General features: G+C 43.0%; 1 protein-coding gene across 1 annotated transcript in view; it reads left to right on the top strand.

Annotated features, from left to right (window-relative positions):
• LOC138548640 (uncharacterized) overlaps nt 1-15,212 on the top strand; it is a 633,569-nt gene that overhangs the window by 471,012 nt on the left and 147,345 nt on the right. Inside the window, exon 11 of the mRNA XM_069642327.1 lies at nt 12,886-12,961. Coding sequence (XP_069498428.1) covers nt 12,886-12,961 — 76 coding nt within the window. The remainder of the gene's footprint in view (nt 1-12,885; nt 12,962-15,212) is intronic.

Below are 15,212 nucleotides of genomic sequence, written 5' to 3'. Positions count from 1 at the left end.
CACCCGTTACCTAAGATCAATGAGATGCTAATTACCATGGAGGAGGCGGAATAGTACACAACTCTATATTTTTCATCTGCATATTACCAGATTGATTTACACACTTCATCTCGGGCCTTAACGGCTTTCATCACCCTGATGGGTGCATACCAATTTAGAAGGATGCCTTTCGGGTTAGCATCGGCATCCGCCGTATTTCAAAAGATTATGGAAGATATGTTGGGGGATTTTCCAGGAGTGAAGTGTTTTCAGGATGACATATTAATTGGGGCAAAGAATGAAGGTGACCATGATGCCAGAGTGTATAAAGTACTAAGGAGACTGGAGAAGGCTGGCTTAACGGTCAAGTTATGCAAGTTCCAATTTAAAGTAAATCAAGTATCATATTTGGGGCATAGGCTCACCAAAGAGGTCATGATTCCACGTCCGGAAATAGTGGATGCTATTGTGGCGGTGAAGCAAAGATGTGTTGAGATCTTTTTTTAGGGTTAATAGAATTTTATTCCAAATTTGTGGGGAATCTGGCAGGAAAAAGTGTTCTGTTGGAGTAAGGAGGAAGAATCTGCTTTCAGGGGTCTTAATGAAGATATTGCCAATGCACCTACTTTGTGTAGATTTGACCGTTTGGCAGAAACTATTGTGTCAGTACATGAGTGTGTGTCTGGGCTGGGAGCGGTTTTGAGCCAGGTCAGGGGAGGTAGAGAAGTACCAGTGGCTTTTGGATCTAGAACTATCTGATACAGAATCGAGATACTCAACAATTGAATGAGAAAGCCTGCCATGTTATTGTATATTTTAAGACTTACATATGGGGTATACCTTACAAAATCAGGAGTGACAACAAGCCTCGTCTATTCACTACTAAAGGATCAGGTCTAACGACCCCCAGAATGGCAAGGTGGTTAGCAGCATTACAGAGTTACAATTTCACTGTGGACTATATTTCTGAGAAATGCAATCAGGTGGCAGATTGTTTATCTAGAGCACCCATGGTGGGGGTGGAGCTACAGGATGAGGTAGGGAATGAGTGGATTGCACAAATTAAGAGTTTGGTTTCTGATGTATTTTCGAAAAAGATGTGGTTGGAGGGTGTGAATGAAGATCAAGAGATGAGAGAGGCAGTAGTAGACATGGAGCAAGGTTGGCGTACTAGTGAAGCTAAAAATACTCCATATTACAAATTCAGAGGTGAGTTGAGCACATTGGTGTGAGGTCTAGCTCGGGGGAAGAGGCTGATACCACCTTCATCCTCACAGGGTGAACTCATTAGAAGAGCACACAATGGTCATTTGGGAATAAGTCTTACTGAAAGAAGATTGAGGTCAAGGTTTGGTGGCCAGGAATGGATGCTATGGTAGAAACGGAGGTGGGACACTGTATCTCATGTTCAGTAAGTGACAAATCCTTGAAAACACATAAAGTGGAGACATGCAGTGTGGCCATTCTCGAGAGGCATTGGGAGAAGATTGCAATAGACTTTATGGGTGCAGACTTGGGCATGAGAATAGGTTTGCAATTGTGGTAGTTGATTACACTTCTAGGTGGTTTGAAGTCGAGTTTGTAGATAACATATCAACGGGTGCATTCATTGACTTTTTGGCAAAGTTGTTTGCTAGGGAGGTTATCCCAACATGATTGTTTATGACAATGTGCTCGTTTGGTATCCAATGAAATGAGTACCAGTGAGTACCCAAGATTACCCATGAATCGGACTCGGAGGCGGTCTCAATCGTTGTGACGTTACGATTCTACGAGGTGCGGCTTGAGTCGGCTTGAGTCGACGCGGACGTTCTTCCTTTCTGGGTCCTTTCCTCAGTATCCTGAGACTGAGCCCGCCTGAGCCCGCCCTCGCTTGCCAGCGTACGACGACGTACGAATCTGCTCGCGGTGCCTGACCGCTCCTGTGGGCGTTCATCGTACAGCCGCGGCCGCGGCAGGATACCTCCACCTAAGGGAAGCCTGGTGGGAAGCCAGCTGGCGCACACGGGAGCCGCCGGAGTGTCAGCGTGCGCTGGTCACGGCGTTCGAGGCGGCTCGCAGAGCCTGCCTGCTCTGAGCACTTCGCCGTCCGCGGGACGCCCGTGGGAGAGTGACTCCTCTCGGTGTGGGAGCGGATAGAGGTTGCGGTGGGTAATCAGCACATGGGGAAAAAGTGCAGGGGGGAGCTATACTGACTTGCAGCGACTACACTGCCTAGCAAGCAGTGTTATTCACTTAAATTGAGCCCCTTTCCCCCCCTCCCCCTAGATACCTGTCCCCCCCCCACCTTTATACCCAGTCTCCTTCCCTTGGTTTGATTTAATGGTACAGCCACCATATGGTGAGGAGTCCATCTGGGTGTGTGTACTGAACCTGCATAGTGCCTGCCTGAGGGCCTGCCTGAGGGGCGCTACGATTGGTGACAGCTGGCTTTGCGCCTCTTCAGCTTAATAAGGACAGTGCAGGTTACGTGTTGTAATCTGGCTCGGATCTGGGTGCAGCAAAATCTAGAAAACTGGCTAGAGAGAAGGCTCCTTGATCTCTGTAATAAACCTAATGGCGCCAGGGAAGAAAATGACACAAAATAAGTACAATCTGCGTAAGACAAAGAAACAATTGGAAGTGGCAACCCTGACGAACGATGAGATGAGAAAATCTAAAATAAATAATAAGGAAAAATCCAGCATATCCATCCCCTCGGGACAGGGAGCCATAACTGGTTTCTTTGCCCCCCTTCCCTTAACAGAAACTAACTCTACGATCATTGAGGATCCCGTCTCATCGGATGATAGGGGTGGTGACCCAATGAGTTCCACTAACTTTGACGACATAGATAACAATTCGCTGTTAGACCTGTGTTTGAGTATCCAGCGGGGGATGACTCCCCAGATCCTCAGGCCGTTGGAAGACACAGGTCTGCGACAGGTGAATAATTCTATGTCATCTTCTGATAACATCATAGGCCACGAGATACCTCTGGGCCGACTGTCAGCCTCCCCTAATTTAGTAATGGTTTCTATGGAAGACGGACCGGAGTCAGAGGTAGGAAATCTCTCCACCCTGTTCCCTGGGGCAAAGGAACTGGCAGAGATTCAATCCTCAGTGGCCTCCCTTCAATTTGCACTCAAAATTTTGCTCCAAATGACGGGTCGGATACTTACGAATACTAACCCATTGCCTAATACACAAATAGAAGAAAAGAATAAGGAGGAAGAGGTGGAAATCAATCTATCGGAGGCCATAGGTATCGCTGAGGAAATAAATAAGATACCTGACAAAGATTCCTCGGTAAATGAGGACTTGAATGAGTCAGTCTTCTATTCCCGTAAACAACGCAAACTGGCTAAGAAAGCGCAAAAGAATAAGGAAAATACGATGCAAGGAACTAAAACAGATAAGACGGCGCATATTGGGGGGCGCTCAAAAAAAGCAAAAAAAAGGGCAGCCAGAGCTAAGAAAAAGATGGGCTCTGGAGAAGGTCGCCTCTGCAGTTGGCTTATCACTCATCAAGATACGAATCTAGTCTCGCCGTCCAAATATGATCAACCAGTGACGGTGGATCCGACAGATGATGTGGAAAGATTGCCGACCGTGGATGAAACAGAGGACCAGGCAGACGAATGGGAACGATTTGAGGCCGACCTTCAAGAGGAGGAGGAAACACGGATCAGGGGCCCTGACCTGGTACTTCAATCTGAACCAGCCCCGGCTAGTACCATCATCTCTCCCGGTAGATCAGTTATGGACGGACCCGATCTCTCAGGGAACAGAATCTGCCTGATCAAAAACCTGTATAAAACCTGCGAACGTAGATGGCTGCCACGATCAGAGTTCCTAATACGTCTGCATTCGGTCCCTGAACTACGCGTCTTAAAATCAGACGATTTCCTGTTTGTGGAACCATTAAAAGGCCTTAACCCCTGTGTGTCTGCAATACATTGTAAATTTATATCCACCGCACAGATGCTTAGGAAATACCGTGAAGAGCTGAGGGCTGTGGATGTTGAGGTTGATGCAGACTTGGACGAAGTTGACTCCAGTGCCGAACTTGTGGAAATAAGTGGGCCGGGCATACCAGTGGAGTACCCATTGATACCTAAAGGGAAGAAAGTTGAAATTGCTGATGTTCAGTTGGTCCTAAAATGGCTCGTGGAATCTCTTCCTGAGGTTTTACCTAAACATTGAAATTTGACATTGTTATCGTGGAACACAAGAGGTTTTGCTCATCTGTTGACGTCGGAGGGGTCGGTTAATTTTATTGTGAAACATAGCCTGATATGCCTACAGGAGACATGGGCAATGGACATTTTATTACTTGATGGATACATGAATTATCAATCCTATGCTAAGAAGGGCGATAAAGGGAGACCGTTTGGAGGGCTCTTGATAGGTGTGATCAGCTCTCTGCCCTCGAGGCAGATACCTTGTAATGTTTGTGATAATATGCTGGCAGTAGAGGTTGAATACGGATCACAGGATGATAAGGGGAAGTTCCTGTTGATAAATATATATAATCCCCCGCACGCGGGAACTAGTGAACCTATTCAAGAAGCCCTTCATGAATTACTGGCCTCCTGGTCTGTACTACCTGGTAACCGAGCAGTGATTGTTGTGGGTGATTTTAATTGTCGTATTCCTGCTGTGACAGGGAAATATCCTCAAAACCCCAAGTTAAGAGAGAAACATCTATTAACACATATCAAAACCGACATCGAGGGGCCACGTTGGCGTCGGTTGCTTGACGAATGGGATCTGGAAATGCTGAATGGCTACACGAATAGTGACTACCCGGGGAAACATACTTGGTCCAATGGGCTATATAGTAGTACCCTGGATTACATCTTCATGTGCCCTAAAATGCTGCTCTTAGTAGAAGATATGTCTGTATCACCAAACAAATGGAGCGATCATTCAGCTCTCCATTGTATACTAAACATACAACAGAGAGCTTTCGACAAGTGCAATATGGGCACAGTCTACGCGAATAAATCAGGCTCCAACATTAGATGGTCGGCTAAGAATATTAATCAGGCTGCACTGGCACTCGAGATGGATAAATGGCCAAATTTACCCAATTTCCATTCCATGTCTATTGAATCCATAGAAAATTGGATAAAAGCCTTCTCTCATATACATGCTTTGGTTCCGACCACTAGCATGTATAGACCGGAGGGTGGGCCCTGCTCTTATAATAATAAGATTAGAGATGCCAAAAGGGACTTGAGACGGGAACTGCGTATGAGCAAGAAAAAGTTAGGACCGTCTGATGTATTACGAGTGGTTGCGAGGAAAATCAAAAATAAATATAGATCTATTATTAAAAATATTAAATCTGTCGCTAATACCTGGGCTCACCAGAGATTAGTGCAAACGATTTGTTCCAAAAACACTCGTAGTATTTGGGCACTTCTGGGGGAAACTAGGGAGTCATCGAAGGGCCAAATGGTTAATCCAATTAAAGCTGAGATATGGGTTGAGTTTTTACTTGCCCGTAACACAAAACTACCGAGTGACAATTTGGGCCCTCAGATAACCTTGGCTCCCCATCTGGCCTTTGATATCTCATATACGGCCATAATCTCCAAGATAAAGACGCTCAAACCGTCCAGAGCTCCAGGACCGAACGGCCTAGCCAATATAGTTATGAGAACACAGCCCGAGTTCTGGGCGAGTTTATTAGCAACACTGTTCAAAAAGATAATGTTACAGGGGCAAATACCGAGCTCATGGCAAACAGCAGTACTGATACCTGTTTTTAAAAAGGGCAATCGCCTAGATCCCACTAATTATCGGCTCCTCTCCATGCTGGACACAACGGGTAAATTGTTTGCTTCTTTACTGCTTGAGGAATTACAATCATGGGTAGAAAGGGCTAACATTTTGTCCATCTTCCAGTGTGGATTTAGGAAAGGTTATTCAACGAGTCACAATTTAATGGTCATGAACCTGTTGAGAACTAAAGCACGCAGCAAAGGTGCACCACCTTTATATGCTTTATATATTGATTTTAAAGCAGCTTTCGACACCATCCCTAGGGAACGTTTGTGGGCTAAACTTAACGGTCTGGGGTGCCCAGCAGGCATCCTGCATTACCTTAAATTGCTGCACTACAATACGTCAGTCAGACTGAAATTAGATCAAGAAGGACACCTGACTGACAAAGTGTTGCAGAACAGGGGGGTGAAACAGGGCTGTGTGACGGCCCCCTTGGTATATAACCTGTATGTTTATGACATACCTGTGGCCATAACGGCCGTCTCAAACTGTCCACCTAAGATTGGGGAGTTGGTATGCACTGTCCTGGCTTACGCAGATGACTTGGTCATTTTTGATCACACAATCAGTGGCCTACGCAGATCGGCCACTGCATTGTGGGATTATGCGAATCATAATGGCCTCACTATCAATCTGGACAAGACTAAGGTATTGCGATTTACTAATAAAAGAGTGTCACGTGTAAATCTTATGGTGGGTAAGAACATAATCCCTTACGCCCCACATTATCGGTATATGGGTATCGACTTCGAACCTAGTGGTGACTATACCATATGCAAACATTCTCGGATGACGCGAGCAGCGCAGGTCACATCGCTGGTTGCGAACTTTACCAACAAGCAAGGAGGTTTCACGTTATGGGGCACTCGCCAACTATATGTGCAGGTTTTTACTCCTATGATAACCTATGGTCTAGAGGCCTTGTTCGATCTAGATCTTAGCTGGCTACAAGTTATAGAAGGGAAATTCTGGCGGCGGGTCTTGGGGCTGCCCCCAGGAATTCCAATGGCCATTTTACGCCTAGAATTGGGCATACCATCATTGAAAGCTACAGTGATGAAAAAGAGACTAGGGTTTTTTATCAAAATGCGTAGTGGTACAACAAATTCAATATTGACTGCTGTGGATAAGGAAATATGTAAAAAACAAAATATCCTTTCACCCGCTGCTATAATGTTAAAATATCTCGCTGATATAGGATGGATGTATCGTGAAGGGGACTATACCCGGCAAGTTCAGAGAGCCCTAGACAAGCGAATAGATATGTGGGATTGGTTGGAAAATTTTGCCCACCTCAGTGCATTGAAAAGTTATGAATTTGTGAAATTTAGGTTGTATACATATATGAGATCGCAAGATTACCTTAACTTATGCCCTTGCAAAAGATTGCGACGTTTTGTACTCCTATTAAGACTGGGCCAACTCCCGACCCTTTGGGTCACGGGCCGGAGAGATCGACTGCTGTCGACACTAAGGATCTGCAGATTGTGTAAAATCAATAATGTTCTTGAGACAGCAAGACATGTCCTGACTCAATGCAGTAGTATGACAAACATAATATATCAACATATGGGAAAGTATACGCATGACTCTGTTACAACCTCTAAGGCATTATTTTGGCATCACTGCTTAAATTCCGAAAATATCCACATTTTTACTGCTTTATATAACATCTGGTTGGTCATAGAGGGAAAATTGGGCATTAGGATCTGAATAGGCAGCATTATCTACACCCAGGTGCAGAGATGGGATACACCTTTACTAGAACCCTTCCTGGGCCATGCGTGACTCTGTAATTGTGAATCCTGTAATTAAGAATTCCAACTGCTAACCGCTCTTCCAAATATTTTCAGTATTTCGTATCCTGGTGTGTTCTGATGTGATGTGATTCCCACAGGGTTTGATTTAGGACGATCTAGGTTGTTTTAGGTTTTAGAATGCACGATTGTGCCTGGGCTAGAATTATTTATTTATTGTGAATCCTGTAATTATGAATTCCAACTGCTAACCATTCTCCCAAATATTATCAGTATTTCGTATCCTGGTGAGTTCTGATGTGATTCCCACAGGGTTTGATTTAGGACGATCTAGGTTGTTTTAGGTCTTAGAATGCATGATTGTGTCTAGGCTAGATTTATTTATTTATTGTTATTGTTATTAGCATTGTTAATTTTACTTAGTTGTGTAATCTTAATCTTATTATTGTATTTTGTTGTCATTCATGTGTAAAGTTTATTAGCTAAACTGTAACACATTAAATAAATAAATAAATAAATGAGAGAATACTTAGAACTTCATGGGATTGAAAACCATTGCACAGCTTTGTATAATCCGAGAGCAAATGGATTAGAGGAATGCATATATCGTATAATCAATGAATCTTTGCAATTGTCCTTGGCCAGTGGGCTAGAGTGGAAAAAAGGTATACATGATATTTTGATGGCACCTCGTGCTACTCGTCACGTATTAATGGGCATATCACCATTCTGTATGATGAGAGGTAGAGATATGGGTTGTGATATTTTTCCAGATTGGTTAATGAATCAACAAGTGTGTGTGTATCAGGAGAAGGCATGAGAGTAGGGAGCAAGGATTAAAAGTGAGTGACCCAGTAAGGATAAGAAAGCCGTGTAGAGTACCCAAAGGATGTTCACAATACTTCGACCCAACTGTAATTACTAAAGTGGGTTAGAAAGACGTGGTAACCAGTGATGGTAAATGCTGGAGCATGAACCGAGTGACGGGCATGAAATATCCTGATGTATGTCATGGCATCAGAGATAACAGTATGTACAATGAAGCGGGGTGAATGGTATAAAGAGGTTACTCCACAAGAGGAAATTGAGAGTGGAAGTGAATTAGAAGATGTGTTCATTTCAAGGGATCAGAGAATATTTCCAAGTGATGAGATTGCCAATAGGTCTCAAACCAAATGTAATAAAAGATGTGAAAACAGTGAGGAAGGTCAGGATAGTGTAAATGACACCACTTGTCACATGAGGAGAAGACCTGTGAAATGTAATGATTACAAAATGTATCAATTATATTGTTGTTATCTAGGCAGCATATGTATGATCTGTATTCTATAGCTCTCTAAATCTCCAATATTTGTATTCAGCTCATACGTTTTATGTTACTGTTTGTAATGCCTGATGCTGCCTAGGTTATTGTGGTAGTTAACATTTTCTCATTTCCAACGGTTTATGTTCTGATTTAATTTCACTAATGCAATTCATAAGGAGGATCGTATGTTGTATCCATGGGCGCAAGATGACTCCTGCTGAGTTCCTCGCACAGGTCATCTCCGTGCACCGAAGTGTGACGTTATACAGGGTCTTTCCTTTTATGGACCTAAAACTAATAAACCATATGAGGAAAATATATTCCAAGCTACTTCCGTTATTTCATGCTATTTTTTATCATGTCCTTTTCATCCGCAGTGTGTTATGGTCTTCTAATGTGTGCGTGTAAATTGCTTCATACGATTCTTTTTTAAACTCTTTGCATTACGATCTGGAAATCCCTGTGCCTATTGCAGAGCCACAAGGCGTGGCGCTGCGGGGTATGTATGAATATATTGATAATTATGTTTTAAGGTGTATGGGCCTCATTACAAGCATGGCAGTGTGGGTAAAAACTGTGGTAAAGTGGCAGTAATTCCGTTACATGTCGGGGAGGGTTTAATTGTAATTTACACACACCCTGCCATGTACAATGGATCCTTGTGAGGTCAGACTGCTTTATACTGGTGCATAAAGCAGGCAGATCATGCTGGCGAAAATGCTGGGAATCTCCAGCATTTTCGCCAGCTTGAAAATCCATGCCAGCGCAGATGCTGGAGCATTTCTATGATGGAGAGGAAGGGAGCGGTGACAACTTTGCACCATATACATGCTTGAAAGTGAGCTGCGGCGTGAATGGTAGGCATTAAAGCCTTATGCAATGCTTTTACGTCTTCCATTGACGTTATGACTCAATGGAAAATGAGCTCCTATATCTCTTCGGATGGCACTGCAGTCTCCTGACTGTTGCTACGGGAATAACTTCAAAATTACAAACCGTGTCACAATCTGAGGGAAGACAGCACAACGGGAAACACTATTTGCCTTAATTGTGCAGTCAGTCCTAACTCTCTTTTATACATAATGCTTGTTTAGAATTTAGGGATGGCAAAGTAGATATACTGAGTTGACCCCCAAAGGGTGGATAAACTGTCCTGGAGCTTATTTATCGAATTGTGAGGCTCAAGGAAGGAGATTCCAAAATGACATACAAGACAAATGGGGTAGGATGTATGTGGATGCTCAGAGAAGGTATACCAAACAGCATCCAGAGCTAACAACCGGTAATATCAGGTTATATAAAAGAAGATGAATGGCCCATCTCAGCAGAAGTCTCCACAGAAGGCATAGTTGTGGAGGGATCATTTAAATAAACATTAGGAATACCTTTTTCAGGTTCTGGTTTGTTTTGAAGAATCCCCACTGGTGGGCAAATACATAGTACAATTTAATAGTACTCAGCAGTATCTTTGCGACCCACATCTTCGAGCCTGTGCGGTCATGCTGGTATGGGACCACATTCAAACCAACATGATATTATATGGCCGCCTGTCCTTAAACAAAGATGTACACTAGTTATATCTGCAATCTGGATGTTAGCCCTTTAACAGCCACCGCTTATAAGTATTTCAGCAGTCCCCATTGTGAGACTGGCAATATTGGCTTATAGTCATAGACGATATGGGGATAGTTTAAGGTTGAAGATACCCTTAACAGCGCTGACTTGCTTCCTCCACGGGGCAATAATTTAAAATAGGTTTTAGCATTTCACGCAAGCACTTTATGGTATATTTCTGGATGCACTGGGTTAAGTTTGGCAGTGAATTGCCCATTTGGGCTTGTTTTGGGAGACTCGCATGATATTGCACAGCATATATGCAGAATAGTTTTGCATTTTGGATGTTCTAATGTTCTATGAATTCAATAGAGCATACGTTTAGTTTATTCACTTATATTGTTTTTTTTTTAAAGATGTTATCTTTCTGTAACATGTTTATCTAATATCATGCTATATTTCACCACAATCCTGCTAAATTCTGCTTCATCACAACCCTATCATGCTATATAAAGCACTTTATATTCTAGAACAGCAATTTTGCACACTATTTTTATGAGGTTCATTCATATGTATTCTATCTGAAGTATGATCATTCTAATATTTGCACAGCACTTTGCAATTTACGCTGCTACCACAAAATATTTTAATATGCACTTTGTGTGTATATTTGTGACCTAGGCCATTTTAATATTTACATTTTGTGCACTATTTAGTCATAGTGGGATGTGCTCATCCATGGAGTTTTTGAAGTACGGGCATGTGAATGGGATTATTTGATGCCCTATAACCCTTAGTAAGTTGTGAGTGCATCATGTATTTATGCACTCTCATGTGACTAATTAGTGTACTGTTATTTTGTGGACAGGATATTTTACCCTTTAATAATTTTGAAACAATTGTCCTTTACCAATTGGTTTCTGCACAGTAGGAACGTAAAACGCAATCTATGTTTCTTCCACTCTTCATCTGTGCAGCTGTGAGGTTGGAACCCATGTATCAGCAGATTCCTCTCTAATATGGCCGCCAGGACTGCACTTTTTTGTATTTTGTATTATTATGCAGCTTAATTAATAACTTTTTAACACATTTCATCAGTCATCATATCAAAACATTTCATCAATCATATCAAATGTAATAGGTAACAGTTAATTCACTAAAAGTTATCTTCATGCTTTAATGATAGCAATTATGTCATAGATTTCATCCCACAGCATGGGAAAGTAAATCATACTTGCTTCGTGGTTACCAGACATGAATAAGTCCCAGAATTCAGTAAAACTTCCTACCCACTGAAGGCCAGCAGCAGCAATGGCCTTCTGTCGAAGAATTACCATTGCACCACAATCGAAAAGGAGATGCCGCGCAGATTCAAAAGCAGGATCACCTCAAAACCAGAAAACTCTATGGTGCCTTTCCACCTTATGCCAATGCCCCGTAGTTTCAATGATTTGATAGCATTACACTTAATGCATAGATAGACCCATACTAGATGGTTATCAATGAAGTTCTGTATATACTTTGGGGTGAGTTGTCTTTCCAATATGTATGAGAACAAGCACTCTGCTGTCGTTTTCGATGCTAAATCAGTTGTCATCTGATCATGACTATAAATGTCCAACAATGTCCTCATAGTTCATTTAAATTGGCCAAGGATCATTGCCATGGGGTCCATTCTAAGTTTCCAAAACCATAGATCAGATAGATGTTTAAGTACACCAAGTGAGGAGTCTTTCATATTCAGGATACTGGCGGTGACAACAAAGCAATCGGACCTTGTGGATTAGAACAAGAAAAAATATTTAAATATTTTGGCAAACAGAGTCAAGTTTGAAAAATTGAGACTGGAAATCAGTAATTTGACGACCAGTAAGGCAATCATTCAAAACAAAGGTATCACTCCTGAAGAACCACAGTAAACACTGTGGGGAAACACTGTGGGGAAACACGTGTTTTCTGGGATTGCATACAATACAAGTACCACTTCAAGAGAAATATATAGATATATTCACTGAAAAAACTTCAGTTAAGGTGCCCAATTTTATCGCAACAAAAAGCCCTGTATTTGGGAGGTCATGGCCAGCTTAACCCGCCAAACTCCCCTTGATGTCCCCCATAATGCATTGTCCCCCGTAATACCATTTTGTAAGTCATTGTCAATCCCTTCTTTTATAATATGTATGTGCTCATAGGCTTTGCAACAGGAACGCCTCGAGTTAAGCTGGTCATGACTTCCCAAATGTGCTGAATTTCAGGGATTTTGTTGTGATAAATTTAGGCACCTTAATTAAACTTTTCAACTTTATAAACCCATGACTGCTGGTTAAATGAAGGATGTTTGGGGATGTTTAGAAAACATTACAGTTCCAAGAAGAGGTCCCGGTGTGGCAAAGTGACTTCCACAATGTTATACGGTTTTTTAGAGGCTCACGCTCGACATTTTCAGATGATAGAGGTTGGAAGGAAGCGATACCTTTCTCTTTTGAATGAACATTTTCTTCTTTTCCCCAATAGATTGCCACCAGAGCACCACAGTCCAACATTACCCTGGCAACCCAGCAAATCGCAAAGCATCTCCTCCTGCTGCTGCGTGAGTATTTAGCCTGGCCCGCTATAGCCCTCAGCGGTGGAATCTACTGCCAGTTTAACGGGACTGACACGTATTGTAATGTGCGTGCGAGGGGGCCTTGCGATGGGGTTTGTGGGGCACAGGGCAGGCCAGCAGGGACCATACTTCGACCACTGCCACAGACATTTTGGCGTCTACAGGAATCAGTCATAGAAACAGAAAATAAGTCAGTACCTTACACCTGGCCCCACACATGTGGCTAGCTTTGCCTCTGAAGCTCATGCCTTCCAAAGGGTTGCCTCAACCCTACTTTACACATAGAGCCTATTTTTGTGAATTAAGAGCATTATACAGATAAGGACTACTTAACAAAATATACCCCAGTTTCATGATTAAAAAATGTTTTCTAGCCTTGAAGTGATGACTTTGGTAATAAAACTATTGTTTTACTGCACTGAAATTGTTTTATTCCCAACTTCCAAAAGTTGGGACTAATGTACTCCCACTTAATAATCTTGCCTGGAGCAATCGCTATAACTATATAAATATTTGAAAAGTGTGCTGTGCACAATTGCTATAATTTGAAACCTCTTAAGCTTCTTTTAAGCATGTCTGTACTCCTCATGCGGCGGATGCCTATGCCCCTGCCATCTGCACTGGAAACCTGGGTACCCTCTGATCTCGGGTCCAGGTCCCTTCCCCGCCGGTCTCACTCACCTGCACTGCCTGCCTGGCAATCCCCGCACTTGGGGACTGTCTCTGTATCCCACAGTCCCCCTACCAGCACTTGACACTTGATGCCTGCACTTACCCTGCACTTGCCACTTGCTGGCCGCTACTTTTACTTATTGTTATTATCTATTCCCATGTACTGCACTGCCCTTTCTCCCTCCCCACGCACTTGCGCGATGTGAATGACACCTGGCCTAGTAGGATCGTTGTAAGTCCTCCCTTTGTTCCCCCTCCCTTGCCTCGCCGCGCCTTGAAACACTTGTGTATAGGCGCGTTATAAATACCATATCATATCATGTATTTCTGACCATGGCTATGCTCATTGGTCTTCACCATGCTTTCCCCGCCTACGTATCTCTCCCTACTTCTACCCAGCCCTTTCTGCCCATTTCTTGGATGCAGGACCATCTGCCCAAGCCTTCTCTGTATCTCTGATATGCAAGTCATTCTGGTCACCCAAGCATCTTCAATGTCTCATGGATAGGCAGAATCACCCCAATGAAAGCTCTGTGCTGGAAATTGAAACCTTTCTCTTGGAGAAAACAGAAAGTAAGAGAGGGAGAATTGATTTTTTATATGAGAGAACACCATATCACAGAGATTTGATTTTTCTCAAGCGCAAACTTAAAGTCACAGAGAGGTACACTGTGCTGTGCAATAAAAGGAGAGCTCAAGAAGGAAGATGTTTAGGGATATAGGCAACATGAACGTGCAAAGAGGGAAACCCAATGTGTCCAGCAAGTGATCTTTTGTGAGGGAACATAAAAGCACAGAGTAAAACCATATTTTTCTGTAAGGATGCAGCAAAAAACAGTGAGCGACAATCAACTTTCTTCTTGAGGAGCGATACAATCACAGAAAAGAAAGTAGGATTTTCCCATGAAGGAGCGCAACACTGCACAGAGATAAGCAATATTTTGTGAGTGGGCATACTATCACAGAGTAACAACGTATTTTTGTTTGTATCGGGGCAGAAAATCCCAATGAGTGGCATTTACATTATTCTCAATGAGGGAGGAGAAAAATCACAGCAATGTCTTTATTTTCTGCGAGGCAGCTGAAAAACAGTCAACTGAGAGACAGTGGGCCTCATCCTGAACAGAATTCCCAATGTGTGAGGGATATGGAGCAGGCGAATGGAGATGGAAGTGGACATTCCACAAAACAAAAGAGGTGATGGCTGGAAGATTTAGAATTAATCTTAACCTCTGGCATTGCTCTGGGCAACACTGCAGACCATTGTTCTCCACCTGCCAAGCCATTACCGAAGGGGAAAGACCATATGGAAACCAGCCTTGGTCCCACCCCAAAAGGGGCAGGGCAGCCCGAACAGCGAGGTTGCATCGCTTCTGCACGAGACAACAAGTATCCCCAAACAAGGTGGGGGGCATTCCAAACTAACTGCTGCATCTACTGTATGCACTGGAGTCGCCTATATCATGTGTGGTACTATTAAGTCAGACTAGCTATTCAGACGTTGCATGTCTCAACCTGTCACAAGGTTAGGATAGTCTGAAATACGTCCCTCTGGTTTGCAATG

Source organism: Ambystoma mexicanum, chromosome 1p (genome assembly GCF_040938575.1).
Source record: "Ambystoma mexicanum isolate Mex_15411 chromosome 1p, UKY_AmexF1_1, whole genome shotgun sequence".
Lineage (NCBI taxonomy): Eukaryota > Metazoa > Chordata > Amphibia > Caudata > Ambystomatidae > Ambystoma > Ambystoma mexicanum.
This window is presented reverse-complemented; position numbering and strand designations above follow the sequence as displayed.